General features: G+C 47.8%; 1 protein-coding gene across 1 annotated transcript; it reads right to left on the reverse strand.

Annotated features, from left to right (window-relative positions):
- Positions 1-7,700: 7,700 nt before the first annotated feature.
- Lrrc75b (leucine rich repeat containing 75B) lies at positions 7,701-19,529 on the reverse strand. The gene is made up of 4 exons (XM_055598961.1): positions 19,257-19,529; positions 16,596-16,724; positions 15,134-15,234; positions 7,701-13,499 (listed from the first exon to the last, which is right to left on the reverse strand). The coding sequence occupies exons 1-4, from the start codon at positions 19,419-19,421 to the stop codon at positions 12,974-12,976; spliced, it is 921 nt and encodes a 306-aa protein (XP_055454936.1). The 5' UTR covers positions 19,422-19,529; the 3' UTR covers positions 7,701-12,973.
- Positions 19,530-22,519: the final 2,990 nt, after the last annotated feature.

The raw sequence follows: 22,519 nt of genomic DNA on the forward strand, positions 1-22,519 counted from the left end.
TCTTGAGAGCTGTGATTGAAGGCGTGTACCACCATGCCCAGCTGTACAGTTAGTGTTGGGATGGATGCCAACACACATAATGGGAGTCAGAAGACAACTTTTGGGGGTTAGTTCTTCCAGCCTCTTGGGAATCAACCTTAGCTTGTCAGGATTTACTTTTAAAATGGCGATTCTGCCCTTTTCCCTCTTTTTTTTTTTTTTTCTTCTGCTTTCAGCTGCTTGCTTTTTCCTCTCAAATGTGTCTGTGTGCTTATTCCTTGCCTCAGTTTATGCACTATCTTGGATCCCTTCCCCTGGCTGCTGTTTGTATTCCCTGTCACCTGTCTTTCTGACTATAATTCTGGTACTGCCATCCATATTCCTTCTTACAATATGACTGGTTAAATTATTATTGGTGAGCATAGATTGCTGAAGAACTTTCCGTAGGAGTAAAGATGCTCTTGCCTTTAGTTTCTGTGTGTCCCTAACTCAGATAAAGACCTTGTGCCATCGTCTGCTATCAGGTGACTTTATTTGTCCAGTCTGAGCTAGTTTGCATCATTGCTGACATCCCAATTTCTTGCGGTGCCCTTCCTCAGCTTAGCTCCTGTTTTCTATGTGTAGGTTCTTTCTCTTTGTTTATTAATTTGTATCAATAAGTGGTACGTGAAAAGTGATTTTTTTTTCCCCCAGACTGCCTGTCTAAGTTGGAACCGATTTTTCATTGTATTGAATGACAGAGGACAACTTTCAGGAGTTGGTTCTCTCCTACCACCAAGGGGTCCAGGGATCAAACTCTGGTAACTAGGCTTGTGGAGCAAGTTCTTTTACCTCTTGAGCTATCTCTTAAATTCACCAAAATTGACATTTGTTATTCTATGTTGTAAACAACCAGCCAGTGCTGTGCAATGGATAGAATAGAGTGGGACATCCTGGTCCAGAGGGTAGGAAAGGGAAGGAAGGAGTAGGAGAGCAGAGGTCAGCAGGAGGTCTTGGGACCAGATGAACCGGACCTAAGATATGACTAAAAGCAAATATAATGGGTGAAATCTGAATAGTAGGAAACTATGCGGTCTTGAAGGTTTAGGATGGCGTGACTATTGCCCAACATTATGCTCTAGGTTAATTAAATAAATCCTAGTCTCTGTGTGGTGATTTGGGTATACAGCCGGTTTAGGAATAACTGCTGCTTAACTAAAAAGTAAATCAATAATTAATAACCCACAACATGTTGGTAAAAGTTTTTTTTTAAAGTTCTGTTTACTGTTTTCCATTCTTAAAAGATGCTTATGAAATCACAATTTATCATATTTATATAGCTAAGTTTTGTTTTTTGTATATAGAAAGTTTGCTCAGAATTTTTAAAGGTTAAATGTTTTGTGTGTATGAGTGTTTTTCTTCCATGTGTGTAGGTATACTGTGTGAATGCTTCATGCCTATGGAGGTAAAAGAGGGCATCCAGTCTAAAACTGGAGTTAGAGATGGTTGTGAATCACCATTTGGGTTCTGGGAACCAAACCTGTATCCCCTTAAGAGCCACAAGTGCTAGTAACAGCTGAGCCATGTCAGAATTGGGAAGATGACTGAGACACTTCCGAAAAAAGAGGACCTGAATTCAAATATCCAGCATAAAAAGCTAGACATGGCCAGGTAAGTCTCTAACACCACATGTAGGGAACAGATAGGTTTGCTGGCTGCCAGCCTAGCACCAGGTTCAGTGAGAGTCCTTGTGTCAAGACAATATAAGGCAGAAAGCCATAAGCATAGCACACCTATACACACTGTCCATACTGCAAATACGTACATGCAGAGTCTATTAGTGTTGAAGACAATATGCAAGGAAGTGATTATATTTTATCTCTTATTTTTCAAGTATAAGATTACACTATTACATGTAGTTTATGTACATAAGTAACACCTTGAAATTAAATTATTTAATACTTGACTGACTTCAATAACTGCTGTGAAAAATAAAGAGGGTGTTGCATTTGAAAAACAAAAACAGACTAATAGCCGGTACCTGGGAAGGTCTTGCCTCATAAATCAGGAGCAATTAGCCTAGACAAGCATCATTGTGCACCTGCTTAGCAAGTCATAAAAACAAGACTTGAAAAAGTCAAATTGTTTTTCTAGGCCAATTATGAAGATCCCAGTCTAAACTGGGTGTGGTGACTCATGCCTGCAGCATCGAGATGAGTTCTAGGCCAGACTAGGGTACAGAACAGTTGCCAGGTCTGCTTGGGGTAGAATGAGACTCAACCTCAAAACCAAACAATTTTAAAATATATATAGCAGAATAAGACTCAAGAAGATGTTATAAGAATATAAAAATATTAGCATCCAGGTAAAATAAATAATGTCTGGCATCCATTCAAAAATTGGTGGCATGCAAAAGACGGAAAGTACAGTTATTAATGAGAAAAGCCAAAAGAAGTCCAAAGCCAATACAGATGTTACATTGGCATTAAAGGAATTGTTACAACTGCATCCTGTATATTCAAATAGTTAAATACAAGAGCTTGATAGATGGCTCAACAGTTAAGAGTGCAAAGAGGACCCAGGTTTAGTTTCCAGCATGTGGTGGCTCATAACCATTTGTAACTCCAGTTCCAGGCTATCCAACACCGTCTGCTGGTCTCCAGAGACACCATGCACATGGTACACAAGTTTCATACACATAAAATAAATTCAAATAAATATTAAGTAGAAACTTGAAAGTGATTAGAGAGGAGGAAGAAGAGTCCAGATTGAATCTCTGTGTGGGAATTAACATCAGGTTACTCATTTCACAAGGAAAGTTCAGTAAAAGCTGGACCTGCTAGCCCAGGCCTGTAATCCCAACTACTCAGGAGGCGGAAGCAAGATCAAAAGTTCTAAGACTGACTGAAAGCATCCTGTCTCTAGAAAGTAAGAGTAGTGGGTCATGCCTGTAATCCCAAAAATTGGGTAATAGAAGCTAAAAGAACAGGAATTCAAGGTCATCCTCCAATATACGGTGAGTTTAAGACCAATCTAGGTTACATAACTCCCCTCCCCCCCAAAAAAAAATCTTAAAAATGGATGGAACAAAGGTCTGGGGATACAACTCAATGGTAGAGGCTTGCCTAACATGCGTGGAGCCCTAGGTTCAATCCAGTACGAGTAAAGACAGGTTTTCTCTATGTAGCCTTGGCAGTCCTGGACTGAATTTGTAGACCAGACTCACAACTATCTGCCTGCCTCTGCCTCAGAGTGGTGGGGTTACAGACATGCACAACTGTGCCTGACTTGTGGGGTGGGGTATTAATAATTAAAGGAAAAAAGAATGGCAAGCAAGGGGGCTCTATGTAAAGATGATTTCTGCCAAGCTCATGATCTAAGTTCAATCCCCAGAACACATAGTGAAAAGAGAACCAACTCTACAATGATGTACTCTGATCTCCACATATGCACTCACTAGGAAAGCTGATGCAGAAAGATTGCGGTGAGTTCTAGGTCCAGCGTGAACTATGCAAGAAGATTGTATGTCAAGAAAGATGAGCAAAAGTGTTTGCCATGTACACCTGAAGTTTGATCCCTGGAAACGTATGATATACATACACACACACCCTCACAGATAAACATAGAAAGACATTATATCATCATTTTTTTTAGAGTATTTCTGTGTACATAATTTTTTAAAAGTGTGTTTACCATTTGTTTGGGTTTTTGTTTTTAAATGTGATCTTACTCTGTATCCCAGACTTGGCCTTGAACTTTTGGTGAAATTTAGACTTGTATTTAAGTTGTAGTTTTCCTGCCTTACCCTCCCAAGTGCTAGGATTACAGTCATGCCACCATGCTCTCCTCAGCTCAGAAATACTCTACATGTAAAAATATAAATAGTAGAAATAAGAAAATTAAAAAGTAAGCACCTCTAGCCTACCTCCATCTCCTAATGACACGGCCCATTCATGCAGGCCTGGGTCCCCACAATTCTTTCTTGTTGCCTTCCCTTCTGTCTAGCTGATCTCCATCCCTTTACAACCTCCACTGGCCAGCAGGACCACTCTGTATTGGGGATCCCACAGCTGTATATTTACTAAAGATCCAGAGTGGGTAACAGCAACCAAAAGAATAAAATACCCACCCAAAGGAAGATATCTAACCAAGAAACACTTCAAAACCATAAATCCAAATGCTTATATTCCAGTATAAAAACACAGGCATGAACAACCAAAACAATGCCTCTTCCAGAAGCCAACAACTTTTTTTGAAATAGGAACTGAAAACAATTTACCTGAAGCATAAGACAAGGACTTCAAAGCATCAATTATGGGTATGTTCAAGGACCTCAAAGAGAGTATGACTAAATGCCTTAGTGAAGATTATAAAACAAATGAATGAAATAATGAAAACAATTCAAAACATGAAAGTAAAATTTAATGAAATATAATCACTAAAGAAAACCCAAATTGAAACGAAACTGGAAATGGAATACTCAGGATGTCAAATGAAAACCTCAGATTAAGACATGAAAGAATCTCAAGTGTTAAAGATGTGGTAGAAGAAATGAATACCCCAGTCTAAAAAGAAAAGTGTTAATTCTAAACAAACCCAGGCACAAAACAGCCAGGAAATGTGAGACTATGAAAAGACCAAGTCTATGAATGATGGAAATAAATGAAGTCCAGGATGAATGCACAGAAAAGTATTTTAAACAAAATAATAGAAGAAAAGTTTCCCAATCTAAGTAAGATTATACAAGAAACAAACACCAAATAGGCATGACCAAAAGGGAAATTCCACATGACAAAGTAATCAAAACACTAAATGCACAAAACAAAGGGTATTAAAAGGCTGGGGGGGGGCGCAAAACATAAACAAGTCAAATATAAAGGCACACCCTTAGAATAACACCTGATTTTGCAATGGAGACTCTGAAGGAAATCTTTCAGATGTTTTAGAGGCTCTGAGAAACCATAGATACCAACCCAGACTACTATAACCATCAAAACTTATCAGTCATGTCCACCAATCCAGGTCTAGTGAAGGCACTAGAAGAACACTTCCATCTGAACAGAAGGATAACTACACAAAGACACAATGAATAAATAACCCCAGCAAAAGTAACAGGAATTGATAAACCCTGCTTATTAATAACGCAATATTAATGGTGTCAGTTCCCCAAGAAAAAGGCACAAACTAAAAGACGATATTTGATTACAAAATGGGATCCATCTTTCTGTTGCAACCAAGAAACATACCTCAAATCAAAACTAGACGCCAAATCAGGATGGAAAAGCAAATGGACCTAAGAAGCAAATGTAGCAATTTTAAGATGAAATACAATTTAAAGATGAAATACAAACAGCTGGGAATTTTTTAAAAATGTTCAACATCCTTAGCTTTCAGGGAAATGCAAATTAAAATTTCCTTGAGATTTTACCTTGGCTGATTAGAATGGCCAAGATCAATTAAAAAACAAAAATGACAGTACTTGCTGGCAAGGATTTTGGAAAAGGGAACAGTGATTCATTGATGGCAGGACTGCAAACTTATACAGCCACTATGGAAATCAGTGTGGTGGTTCTTTGGGAAGCTAGGAATTGATCTACCTTATGATCCAGCTATACTACTCTTGGGTGTATATCCAAAGGATCCTATATCTTTCTACAGAGATGCTTGCTCATCCATGCTTATTGCTCCTCTACTATAATTACCAGAAACTGGAAACAGCCTAGACGATCATTAATTGATGAATGAATAGTGAAAATTGCTACAATTACACTGTGGAATATTAGTCAGCTGTTAGGAAAAACGAAATTGTGAAATTTGCAGGTAGATGGATGAAACTACCAAAAAAAAAATCCTTTTAAGTGAGATAACTCACCTAAAAAGCAAATCTTGCATGTTTTCTCTTACTAATGGATTTTTACTCTTTAAGCTTTCAATATGTGTGCTTAACTCTGAATAATCACAGAGATTCGGTATATAGTAGTGGACCAGGGGGAAAAGGGCATCTTCTAAAGAAGGGGAAACAGTGTACATTGTTATAAAGAAATAAGGAGGACACTGTTATAGGAGGATTAAATGGGGCTAGGAATGAGAGGACAGGCTAAAAGAGAAAATAGGAGGGACAGCTAATATGAAAGACCTTTTAAAAAGTTTTATGGAAACCCATTATTGTAGAAGCTTCCTAAATATATTTACATCTATGAAAGGTATTTAAATGAAGTCACCATGTAATGGGGGAGACAATGCCCCAACTAGACATCTTAACTACAAATAAAACCTCCAGGGCAAGGAATGGATTGCATCTTGTTGAGCCACTGGCCAAAGGGGTCCCATAGCCCTGGGGGGTTGGGGGATTTACAGGCTATTGCCAAGGCTCTTGGTTACTCTTCACAACCTGACAGCAAGGCTGTGTTGTTGAAAATTCCACTTATGCCATTGAGCATGATAAAATCAAGATGGTGCCTAACTAGAAGCTTCAGCCCTAAAGATTAGCATTGATGGTATTGGAAGGTATTCTTCATGCTACCAGAGGGGAAAAATAATCAATATGACCCAGCTACAAACCTTTTGACCTACAACAATGACCTGCCTGTGAGATATACTGGTGCAGAAGTGGCACAGATGTTATAGGAGTAACCAACCTCTTTTTGCTTGGCCCACTCCATGCAATGAAATCCATATGTGACACAGCTCAAGTGGCCAAGAATCTTGGACTAGATAGACCATGAGCTCCAGGAGAAAACTTCCTACTGTTATTCTACTAAAGGAACATAAGCAATAAAGTGACTTCTCATGACATGTTATCGTGCCTGTAGATCAGTGCATTGTTCAACCTTCATCAGAGAACTCTCTTTTCAATGGATGGTGATTAACTCAGATTCACCACTGGACAATGTGCAGAAATTGAGAGACTTGAGAGCACTTAGTCTTAAGTGGGATGTCTTTGCCAACACCCTCCTCTCAGGGCTCAGGGTTCTGTACAGAAAAAGAGGCAGGAAATTACAGGTGCCAGAGGTGGTCAATGCCTCCGAGAAAACAGTGTCTTCCTGACGACTGATAAACACATTAACTCATAGAAACTATGATAGCATACATAAGACCAGCGCAGATTCAAATTCCTATCACTGAGAAGGGAGGTAGATTATAAAGTCCCAACCCTGACCAAGAAGTTATTTGCAGCTGATGCCTTCTGGGAAAAGGAAAAATCGGGTTTCTCCACTGATTTTAACATATCACTGAGTCTGTCAACCACTCCAGGACAGATTGCATGCTCAGGAGTAGTTGGCTACTACAAAACGGACTCCATTTTCTATGTGTGTTGGGGGTACCTTTTGTTTCATTTTGGTGTTTATCTTGCTGGGTTTTTGTTTGTTTTTAGAGGGGCAGAATAGAAGGTTGAATGTGTAGAGAGGCAGAGAATATCTGGGAGAAGCTGAGGAAGGGAAGGATATGACCAAAATATATTGTATGAAAAAAAGAACAAAATAAATATTGATGAAAAGGCGCTTGGGGGAGATGCCTTAGTGTTTAAGAGTGCGCTTTCAGAGAACCTGAGTTCAGTTCCCCAGAACCCATCTCTGGTGGGTTACAATCATCTGTAACTAAATCTCCAAGCGGTTCCAGTAACACACACACTTAAAAATAATAATAAATATTTAAAATAAAATGATAAAAAAGCACATATAGTATGTGTCTTAGGTTTTCTCTTGCTGCAATGAAACACCATGACTAAAGAAACTTGGGGAGGAAAGGGTTTATTTCAGCTTACAGTTAATGCAGTCCATCACTGAGGGAAGTCAGGGCAAGCACTCAATTAGAACAGGAATCTGGAGTCAGGAGCTGATGCAGAGACCATGGAGGAGTGCTGTTTACTGACTTGCTGCTCCTGGCTTGCTCAGCCTGCTTTCTTATAGAACCTAGGACCACCAGCCCAGGGATGGCACTACCCACAGTGCCCTGGGCCCTCCCATACCAATCACTAATTAACAATAATATACCACAGGCTTATGTATAGGCAAATCTGGTGGGTATATTATCTCAACTAATTCTTCCCAAATTACTCTAGCTTGCATCAACTTGACATAAAACCTCTCTATTAGTAATAATATAGCTATGATTATTAAGCATCATGTGACTAATTAATCTGAGTTAAACACATTTCAGAAGAAGGAATATCACCAGGATATAAGAGTCCTTTTCATGATGATAGCAGGAGAGTTAATTGAGGGTTCATAGCAGTCTTGAACATTTATGTTCCCAGTAAGAAATCTTCAGAAAACACAAAGCAAAAAATGGTAGAACATCAGTGAGAGACAAATTCACCATTATAGTCAGAGACTTCAGTGTTCCCTCTCAGCAGAAAAAAAAAAAACAACAAATAGGCAGAAAATCAGCAAGCGTAGTGTAGACTTAAACAATACTCTCAACCACTCTGACTTTGATTAATGCTTATTGATTACCCAACTGCAGTGGAATTCACATTCTTTACAAGCACATACAGTTATTGGCCATATAATGAGCTGTGAAACTAGCCAACAAATTCAAACAGTTCAGATCCACACTGCAATCTCAGACAATAGTGAAATCAAATTAAAAACCAGAAGGCAATCGAGATGGCTCAGCAGGTAAAGGCTCTTGCTGTGCCACCCTGGCATTCTGAGTTCAGATCCTGGAGTCCATGTAGATATGGAAGGAGAAAACTAAGTCATTAAAGTTGTCTTTTGACCTTCCCATGTGTGCCATGGAATGTGTTCCCACCCTCCTGTGTACACCATGATATTAATTATTAATGTTTTCAATCAATGACTATTAATGTTTTCATTCAACAACTATAAACAGGAAGACCCGAAATCCTGTACATTAATACCAAGACTGTGAAATTATATAAAGACCTTGAAAATCAGTGCAACACTTTCTTAAAGTGTTAGAGACATCTACCATGTGACCTAGGTTAGGATATGAACTGTAGCCTCTAAAGGTTGATATATTAGTGGCTTGATTCATAGCTGGTGGTGCAATATAGAGGTAACTAGATCACCCGTGTTTTAATCCACCGATGAGGTTAGAGTTGGGTGGGTTATTGGAAGAAGGTCACCCAAAGTCTATCCCCGCCCGCAATTTCTCTCTCTCTCCTAGTAGCCACAAGGTGAATGGCTTTGCTTGAACACTTTTAGCCTTTTTTTAGGCCCAAGAGTATAGGGCTGAAGGACCAAGTAAATGTGGATGGACACCCCTGGAATAATTCATGAACCAAAGTAAATTCTTTCTCTCCTAAGCTGTTTCTCATAGGTATTTCCTCAGAGCAATGAAAGACTAATTAACAGACTCATACCCAGGCGCTTACTCAAGAGAAAACGAAATGTTCATGCCACAACTAGTGCATGAATTTTCATAGCAGCTTTGTCTGTCATAGCCAGAACCTAGAAACTGGATATCCATCAACAGGTTCATGCATAAACTGGTACACCCATGAAATATTATTCTAAAAGCAATTCTTGATACATGCAATAATATAGATGTCTCAAAATAATTATGCTGTCTTTTTAGTTTTTAAAAACTATATAAAATAGTACATTTGTACAATCCCACGGACTGGTCTAAATCTAGCAAATGTAAATTGATCTATGGGAGCAGAACACAGACCCGTGGTTTCTGGGGGCGGAGGGGAGGGGTCAGCAGAGAACACAGCAAGCTTGGGGCTGACAGACACATTTACTACTGTGGTTTTTATGAATGTGTAAATCTGATAAAACTATGCTGCACACTTTAAGTTTGTCACAGTGTGTTTGCTTTATTATGTTGCAATTTTTATAGACGCTTACTACGTCGCAACAGCTGGCCTACGGGCATGTGCCACCACACCCAGCTCAGAACAACTTGGTTTTGTTTTAAATAATTTACTGTTTTAAAAAACAAAAAGTATGCAGTTGGGAAGAAAATACGGAAGGTTTTTGTTAGTGGAGATGACGGGAGTGGTGACAGCTGGCAACAATCTCCCAGGACAAGTGTGCTTTCCTTTCCACCCAGAGGAAACCGTGGTGCTTCAGGAACCAGTTGCCCATGATTCTGGATTCTCAGCAAGATTGTGCTGGACACAGTGACACAGGCCTGTCATTCCAGCACTCAGAAGGCAAAAGCAGGGTGATTGAAAAGTCAAGCCCAGGGCAGGCTCCATCTAAGAGTGTAGCTAAATAAGTAATAAAATGAATGAATGAATGAATGAATGAGTGAATGAATGAATAGAACATGGAGAGCTGGGATGCAGTGCTGTAAATAAAATACTTGCCTAATATGCTTCAGGCCCAGAGTCCAATTCTCAGTGCTAAGATAGATGATAGATAGATGATAGATAGATAGATAGATAGATAGATAGATAGATAGATAGATAGATAGGCATTTCAGCCTACCTCTTGCCAGACTTCACCACACAGAGAGCCTGGGTGAAGGACTCACCGACACTGGCATGCTGGCCTCATGTGACAGGTCCTTTTCAAGCCTCATTTCCTTCTTATCTCATGAGAACAAAGGGGATTTTTGTACCTAATTCCCTAATGGACCATGCTGCTAGGGAGTGAGGGGTCTGGACCCAGGTTGTATGCCTCTAGGTTGGCACGTGAGCAAGGTCCTACATGCTTTTTTCTCTCCTGGTCAGTGCTCTCTTAGCCACCGAGCTGAGTGAAGCGCTGCAGGCTTGAATAGCTCCCTCAGAATGCGCGCACTGAAAACCCAGAAGGCCTGACGTATGATTTAAAGAGTGATTAGGTTAGCAGGGCTCTTCCCTCTTGCATGGAAATCCTTGTTGCCCCTTTCATGCTCTCTAGCCACGTGACGGAGACAATGACACAGCAAGAAAGCCCTCGCCAGATGCACCTCTTCTGCTGACTTCCCAGCCTTCGGAACCATGAGCTAAGTGAACTTGTGTTGTTTATAACTGACCAGGATGTGGTGTTCTGGTACAGTAGCACACAGACAAGGCACAGCCCTCACTTCTGGAAATCTCTGTCCCTGCTCATGGAATCTCCGTCCTGGAGGTCATAAGAATTCCGTGAAGGGCCAGGACCACTTGCATAGCAGCAAAGCCAACTTTGCCCACATCTCCTAAAGCCGTCTCAGGATCTAGCTCAGCTGTTACGTCACTTGCCTCCTAAAGGTGGAGAAATCGAAGCCATCTGCTGCCATCTGGATTTGCCTGGAAGCTTCGGGGAGACACATGGGTCTGGTTCTCACATACCATCCCAGGAGGAGTCCTGCTGTGCAGTGATATCTGAAGGTTTGTGGGCTAGCTTCAGGCCAGCTGTGGGCAGAGGAAGGAGGGCAGGAGAGGCTCAGAGCTCTGCTTTTTTTACGGCAAGGAGTTACAGGGAGAACTCAGCCGCCTGAGCATGTGATGGGGTTATCAGTCTGCTGGGCCCAAAGCTGGCCCTCCCCTCTTTCCCTCTGCTGGTCCATGCTCCATCCTGCTTTGCCTCATTCCAGAAAGCCCCAACCCTTGTCATGAGTGGTTAAGGCAAAGAGAAAGTCCCACAACTTCTAAGCCAAGTCTCTAAAACAAGGGGGAGGGGGCCAGGTAGTAACTCAAGATGAAGCACTGGATGTCAGGAGCCAAGACAGCGAGTTCTGTTTAACAAGTAGGAGGAGTTGGGTCCCAGACCCAAAGAGATAGAGGACCCGGGCAGTCCCCCAGGAAGCACAGAGCCAAGCCAGAAGCCCTGTGCTCCTGATAAGCAGTTATCTAAGGCGGTGGAGAGTAAGGTGAACTCCTTTTCCTCACCTGCCCTCTTTCCCAGGCCTGGGACCTGATGTAATCCAGCTCTCTCCCTTCTTGGCCACCCTGGGCTGGGGATGTGCTGGACTTGGAGTTTCATGTGGTCTGGATGTGCTGTCCCTAGCCCACTTGGAACCAGACAGGGAGGTTGGGGGGTCAGAGCTGGTGGGCCGTGGGCACACGAGTCCAGGGTGACACCCGCTTTAGCTTGGCTCCGAGGCTTTCATCTGTCACTGGGTCTCTCCACTGTCACTGGGCCTTATGTCTTGACTCTACCCAGAGGCCTTAGGCCACTGGCTTCCCTATCCTGTGCTTCTCTGAGTCTCTTCCTCACTTGCCCTGCCTGTCTACTAGTTGGGCTAAATGGGGTAATGAGGGTGACCAGACATTAGGCTTCTAGTTGGAAGGCCATCTTGAGGAATTTTGGAAAGGAAGACAGTAACTCCCTATAGAGATACCGTTAGGTCAGTTCTGCCCTGAGAATTCCTGATGCTGTCTGGGCCCACCCTGCCCCCTTATATGCTGTGTGTAACCCCTGAACTAGAGGAAACACTGCATCTCTTCATCTTCAGCCAGATGCATCTCCTCGCCCTGCGAGATGTTCACTTCCCGTATCCCAGAAGCCTGGAGACTAGAGCTAGGGAAGATGGGCAGTGCTGTGTCCCTCAGATCTGCTGTGGCTTTGCCTTTAGTGAGCGAAGCTTTGTCCCAGCCCAGTGCACACTGAAGGGCCCTGATTGGGGGCTCCATGCAGAACTCTGCCTGGCTGTGACTCCCAAAACTCCCAAATGTATAGAGCTCAATCCCTGCTCTGAGGCCAGGTCTTCTCTAACTCCCGAGCCCACACCTTTGAACCCATGACCCCTACGTCTTGGTCTCTGTGGAGCTGAGTGAGCACTAAGGGACACCAGCATGGCTGTGGTCCACCCACTCTGGACAGGTGGGGTTTTTTTCCTACCTTTGCAACCGGCCTGGAGCTCAGTTGAGTTTGAAGTCTGTGGAACCTAAAACCTGAGGTGAGGGATACCATCCTTTCCTGGAAGGTCTGGGCTGTGGGCGCGGGGGCCCCTCTTACCAGGCAAGGTGGAGCCCCGAGCCTGGGCTGGCCGGCCTGCCTCCCACAAACCCTTCTCCTTCCACCCACTTCACTCCAAGTTGAGCATTTTTGCTGTCTCTCTGTAGGACATCGTAGGCCTCCAATACCTGGCTCTCAAAAGACCTCAGTCAGTAGCAATGAGCCAGATCAGCGGTACGTCACCTGGCACAACAACCCTGAGGCTCTGGTCCTGGCTCAGTGGCCGCAGAGCCCCAGGTGGAGACAGCAGCAGCGGTCTCAGCCATGCCACCCCCGGGCTCGAGGTCTGGGCCCTCGTAGATGGTAGGCAGCGAGGCGTGCTGACTCAGTCGCCGTCGCAGGCCAACTAACAGGGGCTGGGGAAGGGAGGACACATCCACATTGTTACCCAGATCCACCCAGGCCAGCACGGGGAACTTAGAGGGGTCCTTGATGGCCTCGGTGAGTTCACGGGCAGCAGCCCTGGTCAGTCGGTTGCCATTGAGCAGCAGCTGGGTGAGGCGGGGCAGAGCCCAGAGGCTGGGCAGCAGCAGGTGCAGCAGCTCATCGCTCAACTCCGTGAAGCTCAGGTCCAGAACCACCAGCTCAACGCCGTGGCTGCCCAGGTAGCGCGTGATGTGCTGCACATCTCGGGCTGAGAGCGGGATGCCAGAGAGGTCCACAGTCTCCCCTGCCAGCAGGGTCTTCTGGAGGCTGCTTTTGAGGCTACGGAGGGATGTGGGTGGGAGCACTGAACCAGGGAGGACCTCAGCTACCACACAGTTCACCCACCAAAGGCAACCTGGGTCCTCTGGCCTGGCTACGCCTAATTTAAAATGCCACTTCTGAGACTGGAGAGACGGCTCAGCAGTTGAGAGCACTTGCTGCTTTGGCAGAGGACCCAAGGTCAGCTCCTAGCACCCACATGATGACTTAAGAACTGTAACTGCAGTCCCAAGGAATTAACACCCTCTAGCCCTCTCCGGCACCAAGGACACACACGGTACACACACATGCATGCAAGGCAAATACTCATACACTTAAGAAATAAAAATAAATAAAATGTTAAGCCATTTTTAAAGTTGGTGGCCAAAGGCAATGCTGGAAATCTCTCTGAGTTCAGTTTCCCCTCTGGTGAAATAGGTTACATAGATGCATTAAGGCTCCATATGTGGACTCATTATTGTGGCTTTCCGCATCTGTTAATATTACTCATTTTCATGACAACCCGAGGGTGTATGGGATGGTCCACTCTATAAAGGAACTGAAAGAAGCGTGAAGGGTCTCCTGGCTGTATGTCACTGAGTGGGGACCAGGGCTCTAAATCACAGTACTCTGATCCCTGAACCTACACCCTTCCTCCTGTGCTCCTCTGGAAGTTGCATCCTTTAAGATAATGAAAAACTGCCATGAGCAGATATGGTGTCATTCTGGTCCTTTCAGTGTTTGGGACTAGAGGTGAGACAGGCAGCAGTGAAAGGGGAGGAAGGAAGTAGATACTGTGGGGGGGCTCCTTCTACAGGAGGCTGTGTTAAGCTGTGTTAAGCTGGAAGAGGCTTTTAGAGGCTAAGAAAGGCTCTTGCGGGGCTCCTGACCCACTCTCGCTTTCTCTCCTGTTCTTTATCCCCAACCTGATAGGGAACACAGGACTGCTTTGGTGGTAGGTTGTGAAGAGCAGTGAGAACATTGCTAGGGCTCCATCTGGTACAGGAGGAAGCAATCGCATGGGTCCTGGGCTCACCTAAGGTACAAGACTGAAACAGGGTGGGTGATAAACAGAGCTTGAGTCAGCTCCCAGGTGTGGTTCTAGGCCTTTGGGTACCAGAACTGATTCTGGGCTGACTGTGTCATGAGGCATACAGTGACCAAAGCAGGAGACCGTCAGCAGAGTAAGCTATGGAGAGGCTGTGGAAGTCTGTGCGTCAGGAAGTCTGGACTTGAACTCCCAAAAGGCTGCAGGAGAATCAGGGAAGGAATGACCTTAGGTAAGCTGCTTCCCACCTCCTAGCTTGGTGTTTTTCCCTGTGAAATGAGAGGTTCAGAATCTGCATCCTTATGAAGATTTTACCTAATGTACCTAGAGCCCAGTGAGGCACAGGCCCTAGAAAGGGACAGGGATGGAGGGACCAGTGAATGACAGATGTCACTGTCCTGGAAGAAATGAGAAGCAACTCACACCACACGGAGCAGGCAGCTTGGCTTAGGGGCATCTGCTGCTATTTGCCAGGGTGGCTGCCAGGGCTGGAGCCTTAATGTAGATGAAGGCAAAGGGACAACAAAGCGAGATCTTTGCACACTTAGCTCTCAGAGAAGGGATCCTGAGAGACAGAGTGCAAGGGCTGTGACGGGGCTCTCCTTACCTGCTCTGGGTTTTCCTGTGGGGCTTTCGCTTGGAGTGAGGAGTGAGGTGGTAGATGAGCTGCCGGCAGATCTTATCCGAGGACTTCCAGAGCTCATGGTCCTACGGCGGGGGGGGGGGGGGGGGGGGGGGGGGGTGGTGGGGGGGTGCCATGGTCAGGATAAGCCTGAGCCCCTTCCATTCTGTTCTGGCTGTAGCCTGGCATACGGCCATGAGAGGCTGCCTGCTGGGAGCTAGACAGGCTAGTCTGAGCCCCGCAGTGCCCGGTGGGAGGAAGCCCAGACAATGAGCCCTTGTTCCCTGTCCTCAGGCCTAAGGCCAGTAGCTCAAGCTATCAGCCGGCAGCTTGCCACCCTCAACACCCCCAGGGGACTTGCCACAAGGAGGAGGCCAGACCAGGCCCCTTGAGGGAGCCCTACTCCAGAGACGCCAGTCCCAGAGAATAGGAACAAGGTCAGCATGCTCTTCCTCTCATTGTTCAAGCTATGCCGTGCTGCGCCTGTGGGGCCTGGGTCTGGGCTGTCAGGGCTGGGGCTTGATGTTGACTGCACCACATGATTCTCTAAAGAGGCCCAGCCTGGGGCAAAACACAAGGTGTGCTTTCCAACACAGCCGCCACTGAACATGCTCCACTACCCAGAACATTCTTTCATACTGTTAGCAGCCCTCACCTCAGAGCATGCAACACAACACAGTGACAGCAGATTAGGTGGCCACGGGGATGACTGTGGACTAGCCAGTTGAATACAGATGTGGGCTTCAGAGCTGACAGAGCCTACAGTGGGCCCCCTTCTTTCATGTGTGTGTGGTGGTGGCGGGGAGGCCATTGTGTTCAAGATTCTTGGGGACTCGTGGCTCACCACAGAAATACAGGCCAGTACTGTGTGCATGTTCACGGTGGGGCATCTGCAAGTGTTGTCAGAACAGGGGTCGTACGCTCCAACTTAGCATGACGTAGGTTTTATTTGTGACTCAGGCAGCAGTGGAAGTGATTCAGTGACCAGGACCCTCAGCCTAGGGTGGCTCTGTTCTGACCCAGGAACAAGAGTATATGGTTCTGATAGTGGATGTGTGAAGACAGGCTGTGGAAGTGGCCATGGTGGCACACGCCTGTAATCCCAGTACTCAGAAAGGCAGAGGCAGGCAGATCTCTGTGAGTTCGAGGCCAACCTGGTCTACAAAGCGAGTCCAGGACAGCCAATGCTACACAGAGAAACCCTGTCTCAAAAACAAACTAAAACAAAACAAAACAAAACAAAAAAGGCAGGCTGTGTTCTGTGTCCCTATAGGTCTTCTGCACAGATTATGGGGTACACATGTCAGTGGGGAAACCTAAGAGCATGGTTTTGGGGATCAGCAAAACAGTTCACACACGCTCCTAAAGCTGAGGGATAGTGACTTGCCTAAGGCCGCATAGCAAGCAGAAGAACCCAGGTTCCAGGGCCTGTGCCTGCTGACCTCACCTTTTTGGGGCACTGCAGGTCCCGGGCCAGGTTCACCAGCAGGTCATGGGAGATGGGGTCCACCAGGTTAAGGAAAGTCACATTCCTGTAGAGGATGTCAGTGAGGAGGTTCCCTTCAAGGCCCAGGTCCTACGGGTGGTGAAGCAACAACCGAGTAAGCCTGGTAGTTAGGGCTCTCCTTCTCCAGGCCAGAGAGAAGGTGGCTCTCACTGGTTCCCATGCATCTGGTGCTCTTCCCAGGGTGTGCTGGGCTCTCTCAACATATGGTGACAGCCAAGTGGGAGGGCGGGGTGGGGAGGTGGCCTCAGGGGGTGATAATCAGGTTACTCAGACTGGTTGTTGGGTGTGACACTTACTCCTCTGATAACCTTGAATGCTGATGTTCCTAGCACTCCCTTTGGGTCCTTTGTCACCCTCTTATCCCTGAGGTTGCCTGAACTGGGCCGCCATCTTTTTGCCTCTGGGAGTGAGCCTTTTCCAGATCACATTCCCATAGGCAGATCAAACTCAGCCTGCTCATTTGCTGGCCTTATGTCCCTTGCCAGAGTGCAGTAGGGGTCCCCTCCCTGTCCACCTCTGTAGAAATCACCTAGCATCCTTTCCCTCTGTCCCCAGTTCTCCAAAGGAGTCTCTGTTCTCCCAGCACTGTTGCCAAGGTTCAGACCTCATCCCTTTGCTCAGGGCTCCTAGCCTTCCACAGTCATGCCTGGGATGCCAGGACCACTCTATGAAACACGTCTGACCTTTAGCTTTCATTCCACTGGTGGAACCCAAACACTAGAAGTTGTGCTATCAGAAACTTACAGAGCGTGCGAAGCCATGACTTCCTAGACTTGGCCGTCACACCCTTCCCAGCCTACCAGAACCTCTCTTCAACCAGAGCCTAGGGTCAGGCCCTAGCCTGGTACTGTTGCCTTCATCCCTTGGCCTTCTCCCGTCGACACCTATGGGTATGATGTGAGGCTGAATATCTTTGATTTAGGCTTTTTGGGTTTTGTTTTTGTTTCTCTTTGTTTTTCAAGCTAGGATCTCACTTTGTAGATCTGACTGGCCTGGAATTTGCTGTATACACCAGGCTGGCCTGGAACTCAGAGATCCACCTGCCTCTGCCTCCTGTACGGGGATTAAAACACACAAAGGGTGCTTTCAGAGTTCACACAGGCAACCTACAAGCATGCAGCCTCTATGTGCTGTCCCCTACCCCCTTAGCCAGATAAGGGTCTGCCCTATGCTAGCCTGAGCTCACAGGAAGCCAAGCCAGGCATAGGGACACAATAGGCTATGATCACAGAGTTCCTGCAGGTTATGAGGCTGGTCAGGTCCTAGAGATGCTTCAGATCTCAACTTCTGCAGTATGGGGGGGGGGGGAATTAGCTGCTTCCCTGAGGTTTGTTCCCTCCATGATGCTTTCAGAGAGAATGTAAGCCAAGTGCCCTGGGCTCCGCCATCCCAGATAGTGATCTGTATTTCTAGGCAGCACGCCTGGCTGGGGGATGCTTGGCCGTTGCTCTCCTGTTTGTATTTCCAATATGGTTCAAGCCACAGATGCCAGCCAGTGGGGGAGAATTCAGAAAGAAGGAGGCTTGTGAGTCTAGGCAGCCCCAGACAGAGCCCCAGACAGCAGCCTACCTTTCCCTGGCCTGGTCAGTGCCTCTTAAAGTCACAGCTCCACTTTTTCCAGAATGCTGAGTCTACAGAGAGGACACCCAGTGGTGGAGGAAGAGCAGGATTGGGAAGACCTCTCTCTCTCTCTCTGTCTCTGTCTCTCTCTCTAAACGCCTGGTTTATCCTGTTTCTTTTTCTTTTTTTCTTTCTTTCTTTCTTTTTTTTTTTTTTTTACAGTGCTGGGGACAGAGCTGAGTCCTCTCAAATGCTCTAACAGCGAGCTACACCCCTAGACTCCTCTCTCATTTTTCTGTTTGGATCCTGTCTCATCACTTCTCCTAGTGTCTCTAACTCTGAGCATCTACCTTCATGGTGGGAGCAGCAGCTACTGCAGGGGATGAGGAGGCTGAATAGGAAGTGATTTGCCCAGGGGTCGTGCTGGGACAGGCATCCCTGTCTCCTAGGGCAACTCAGGGCTCGGTATCGCTGATTTGTGTACCAAATGTGTCTCCCAAGGGCCCAGACGGGGCACTGCAATGGGCCCAATGGGTTCAAGCTGCCTGTTAGAGTAGGTGGTGCGTGCACTGTGGCTTTGTCTGGGCCGTCATGGTGTCTGTCTCCTGGCGCACCCGCAGACCATCTGGGCTGTGCCTCCCAGGACCCTTTCTGGTCCCCCAGCCTCCATCCGCTGCTTCCTTTCTTGCTGCAGGATGAGGAGCTGAGCTCTTCCCATTGTCCTTCAGCATGAGCTGCCCCTAACCCTCACCCACCCCAACTCTTGAAAGAGTCCAAATGCGGGCTCTTAGTTCCAGCCTGGTGGTCCCTCAACACACACACCACACCACACTTCAAATCCCAGTGCCCCAACATTGCCAGCCCCACCTTTGGCAAACGGTCCAACAGCCCCACCTGGCTCTCCCTCCAGACAAGAACCTTCAGGTCTGCAAAACCCACCGTGCACGCTGAATGGAACCCACCCATCCCCGAAGCCCGCCACCCACCCCCGCTCCTCCCCGACGCCCCCCAATCCCGGCCCGCCCCGCTCTTTTCTCTCGCCTGGCGCAGGAGTCGCAGCAGCTGCCTAGCGCGCTCCGGCCGCCGCTCGCGGAGCGTGGACTGGATCTCTCGCAGCCAGCGCACCCGGCGCTCGTAGGGCGCGGGCCCAGCGCCCGCCGCCTCGGGGGCATCTGGCCTTGCCCGCCGCCCCAGCCGCGCCCCCATGGCCGCCGCGGGCGGGCGGCCGCCGGGAGGGTGGAAGGGAGGCGGGCTAGCTGCGCCGCGCCCCGCCCGGGATGCGCGGGATGGGCAGCGGCGGGTCTGGCGGGTCTACGGCTGCGCGCCCAGGCACTGGTCGCCAGCGTGGAGTCCAGGGTCACTCCTCTCTGGCAGAGGTTTCTCTGTCGAGGGCCCCGCCCGCTTAGGACCTGGCATTAGAGCTCTTTCCGGGAGCCTCCAGGATTGAGAAGCTGAGGAGAACAAGGTGGCATTTGGCACCTCTCAATCTTGTGGCCCCAGTCAGTGCTGACTGGGGGGAATCGTCGTCTGACTGTAAAAAAAAAAAAAAAGTGCTTCAGGCAGGAGAGGGTGCTTTAGGCAATGCCAGCACCCACTTGCAGGAATCGCTCCTGCGAGCAAGTGTATCTGTCTTGTCCGTTCTGTGTGGGTGTTACCAGCCTTGGCAAAGCTCGAATGACACTTCCTGCCCGGCTTGGAGGGGAACAGAGGCAGGCCTGGGCAGGCTGAGCAGAGCCGGCTTCCTCTGACCCCCATGCCAGAGAGACGCACAGCCGAAGCCCAGCTCTGGGCAGCCTGGCACCAAGCCCTGCGTCCGTTTCCGGCTATGCTTTTCCTGCCTAACAAAAGGGGTCCTTGGCTCCTCTGAAGATCAAATTTGAGCTCAGGACTCTCTAGCTCTTACGGGGTTTCCCCAGCAGTCCCTGTGGGAAGCCTGTTCTGCCCGCTGCAGCTCCACCTGGTCCCAGTGCATAGGAGGGGGGGGCATTTGTGGCTCTGCACTCTAGCCTCCGCCACCCGGACCCCTAATCAGGGAACACGTGTCCAGCCTGAGTCTGGGATGCCTGGCCGGGCAAGTGTGCAAGCCTAGCAGAAGCATGTGAGGGGTAGACCTATCCCAGAGAGTTGAGCGAGGGATGCCTGACAGGATCCTTCCTTTGGGTCAAGCAGCGCTTGACCACAAACGAGGTGGAGGTGGCAGAGTGGCTGCCAGGCTTTGAGATCCCCTCGGGGCGGCCGAAGTCAGCAGAAGCTGTAATCGCTTGACCATTCACTGGTACCCCCTAACCACTTTTAAGCTGACTCCTGGGCCTCCTTTTTCCCCAACAGCCTCCCGTGCCCTTCTCTGCAGCAGTATTGTCCTAGTGCCACCTTGGCACGACAGGTTTCCTCCCTGGCAAACCTGCATGACTACCCAGCCTGCCCTCCCCCAGGGCCAAGGCTGTTTGCTGAATTGACGGTGTGTGAAAGCCAGAGCTTTTGAGCGGCAGTCCAAGTACCCAAGGGCCCTTCTAAGACCCCTTACCCAGAGCTGGAGGCCAGGTGAGTCCTCTTCCCCTCGTCCTCCCTTACACCCTCGGGACCGTGAGACAGATGTGGGAGCCTTCCAGAGTCTGACCATGTTGTTTCCGGAGGCTCAGCCAGAGTTAAGCATCATACCGTGGAGTATGAGAAGACGAAGGTGGGAGCCAAGGGAGAAGAGAAAGAGGGAGGGCTGGGCACCATACTAGAATGCAGTGAGCTGGGTACAAGCGGGCAGTGCCTAGGACTGAGACCTGCAGCAGATAGAGAACTGGCCCCAACTCTTCCCCTATGACCCTCCCTGGCCAAGGGATTCCTAGAGGACTTTTTCCAGGAAAAGAGGAAGTGTGATATCTGGACCCAGATCCCTGGGCAAGCTTCCTTTAGCTTGCTGTCTGGGTGTCTAGGTGAGTTGGCTCTTGGGCACTGTTTTTGGCTTAACCTGACTTGGACAAGAGTCCCCCGCCCCATAGAGCTGTCTCCTCTGGAGTAGGGATATCATTCTATCTCAACAGTCTACCCGTATACCAAGCTCAAGGCTGCTGGCCCTTCTCCCCGGAGCTGTGCTGGGCAGCAGGGTTTGTGACAGTTCCGTGGAGAGGCAGAGACTGATGCTGCCATCTCAATCTCCAGGAATGGTGTGGGGCATAGAGGGTTGTCCTGGGTCCTTCAGGGAGGACTTGTCATCCTGAGCCCACAGGGGTATAAAGATGGGAGGCAAAGAGTATGAGAGGGAGGATGCCATCAGACTCCGGGCCTTGATGGGGTCATACGAGGCCCTGAGTGGGCGCTGCCTGGAGGTCTTGGCAGCAGTTACACCCTGGTTGTTCTTACCCACATGGTAAGCCACTCACCAAGACGTGAGTGACCAGCAAGTAGGGTGGAGGGCTACAGGAGGGTATGAACTGAACCAGCTCTGTCATTGGGCTCTTTCACTCACCCAAAGAGAACACCCAAACCGGAAAGCCACCTCGAGGCTGTTATCTCAGCAAGTAACCAGGTGATCCCGAAATTCCTGGTAAGGGTGACAAAAGATACAATCTCTGCTGTTTGTTTGTTTGAGATAGAGTTTCACGTGTCCTAGGCTGGTCTCAGTTATGTGGCTGAGCCTGGCCTTGAACTCCTGACCTTCCTCTGAGATTGTGGGGCTGAACCACCACATCCGGCCAGAGGATGGTCTTGAAACCTTCACTAGAGAGAAAGGAGGCAGAGAGATGCTCTGTAGAGACGGCTTCTCTGAGCTTAGCCTCTCAGGATTGGGTCTTCTGCCCTCTGCACAGTTGCCACAGAGGAAAGGGAGACAACAGATGAGGACTGCTGTTCTTTGCTGAGTGTGTGGGCTAGACAAAGTAGGGAGAAATATCACTTTCCTGTGGTTGCTGACAGCCAACTGCCTCAAGTCCAGTGGCTTAAAACAGTACGTTCTGGTTATTGGGGGCCTGGAAACCAAATGTTAGCAGAGAGCCATGCCCTCTCCCCGTCCCCCAAGACTGTGGGGCCTGATCCTCCTTCGCCTCCTCTCCTTCTGAGCTTTTTGGGCAACGCTTGAGGCTGTTTGGCTTGTACTTGTGTCGCACTGACCTCAGCTTCCGTCTTCACGTGGCTGTCTTCCCCTTCCCCGTGCAACTGCTCAGACGGCCACCTTGTAAGACCACTAATTACTGCATTAAAGGCCTACCTTACTCGGGCGTGAGCTCATCTTAACTAATTATCTCGAGAAGCCTCTATTTCTAAATAAGGTCACACTCTGAGCTCCCTAGTGAGCATGAACTTGGTGGTGGGGA

Source organism: Psammomys obesus, unplaced genomic scaffold (assembly GCF_907164565.1).
Source record: "Psammomys obesus unplaced genomic scaffold, mPsaObe1.curated_primary_1811, whole genome shotgun sequence".
Classification (NCBI taxonomy): domain Eukaryota; kingdom Metazoa; phylum Chordata; class Mammalia; order Rodentia; family Muridae; genus Psammomys; species Psammomys obesus.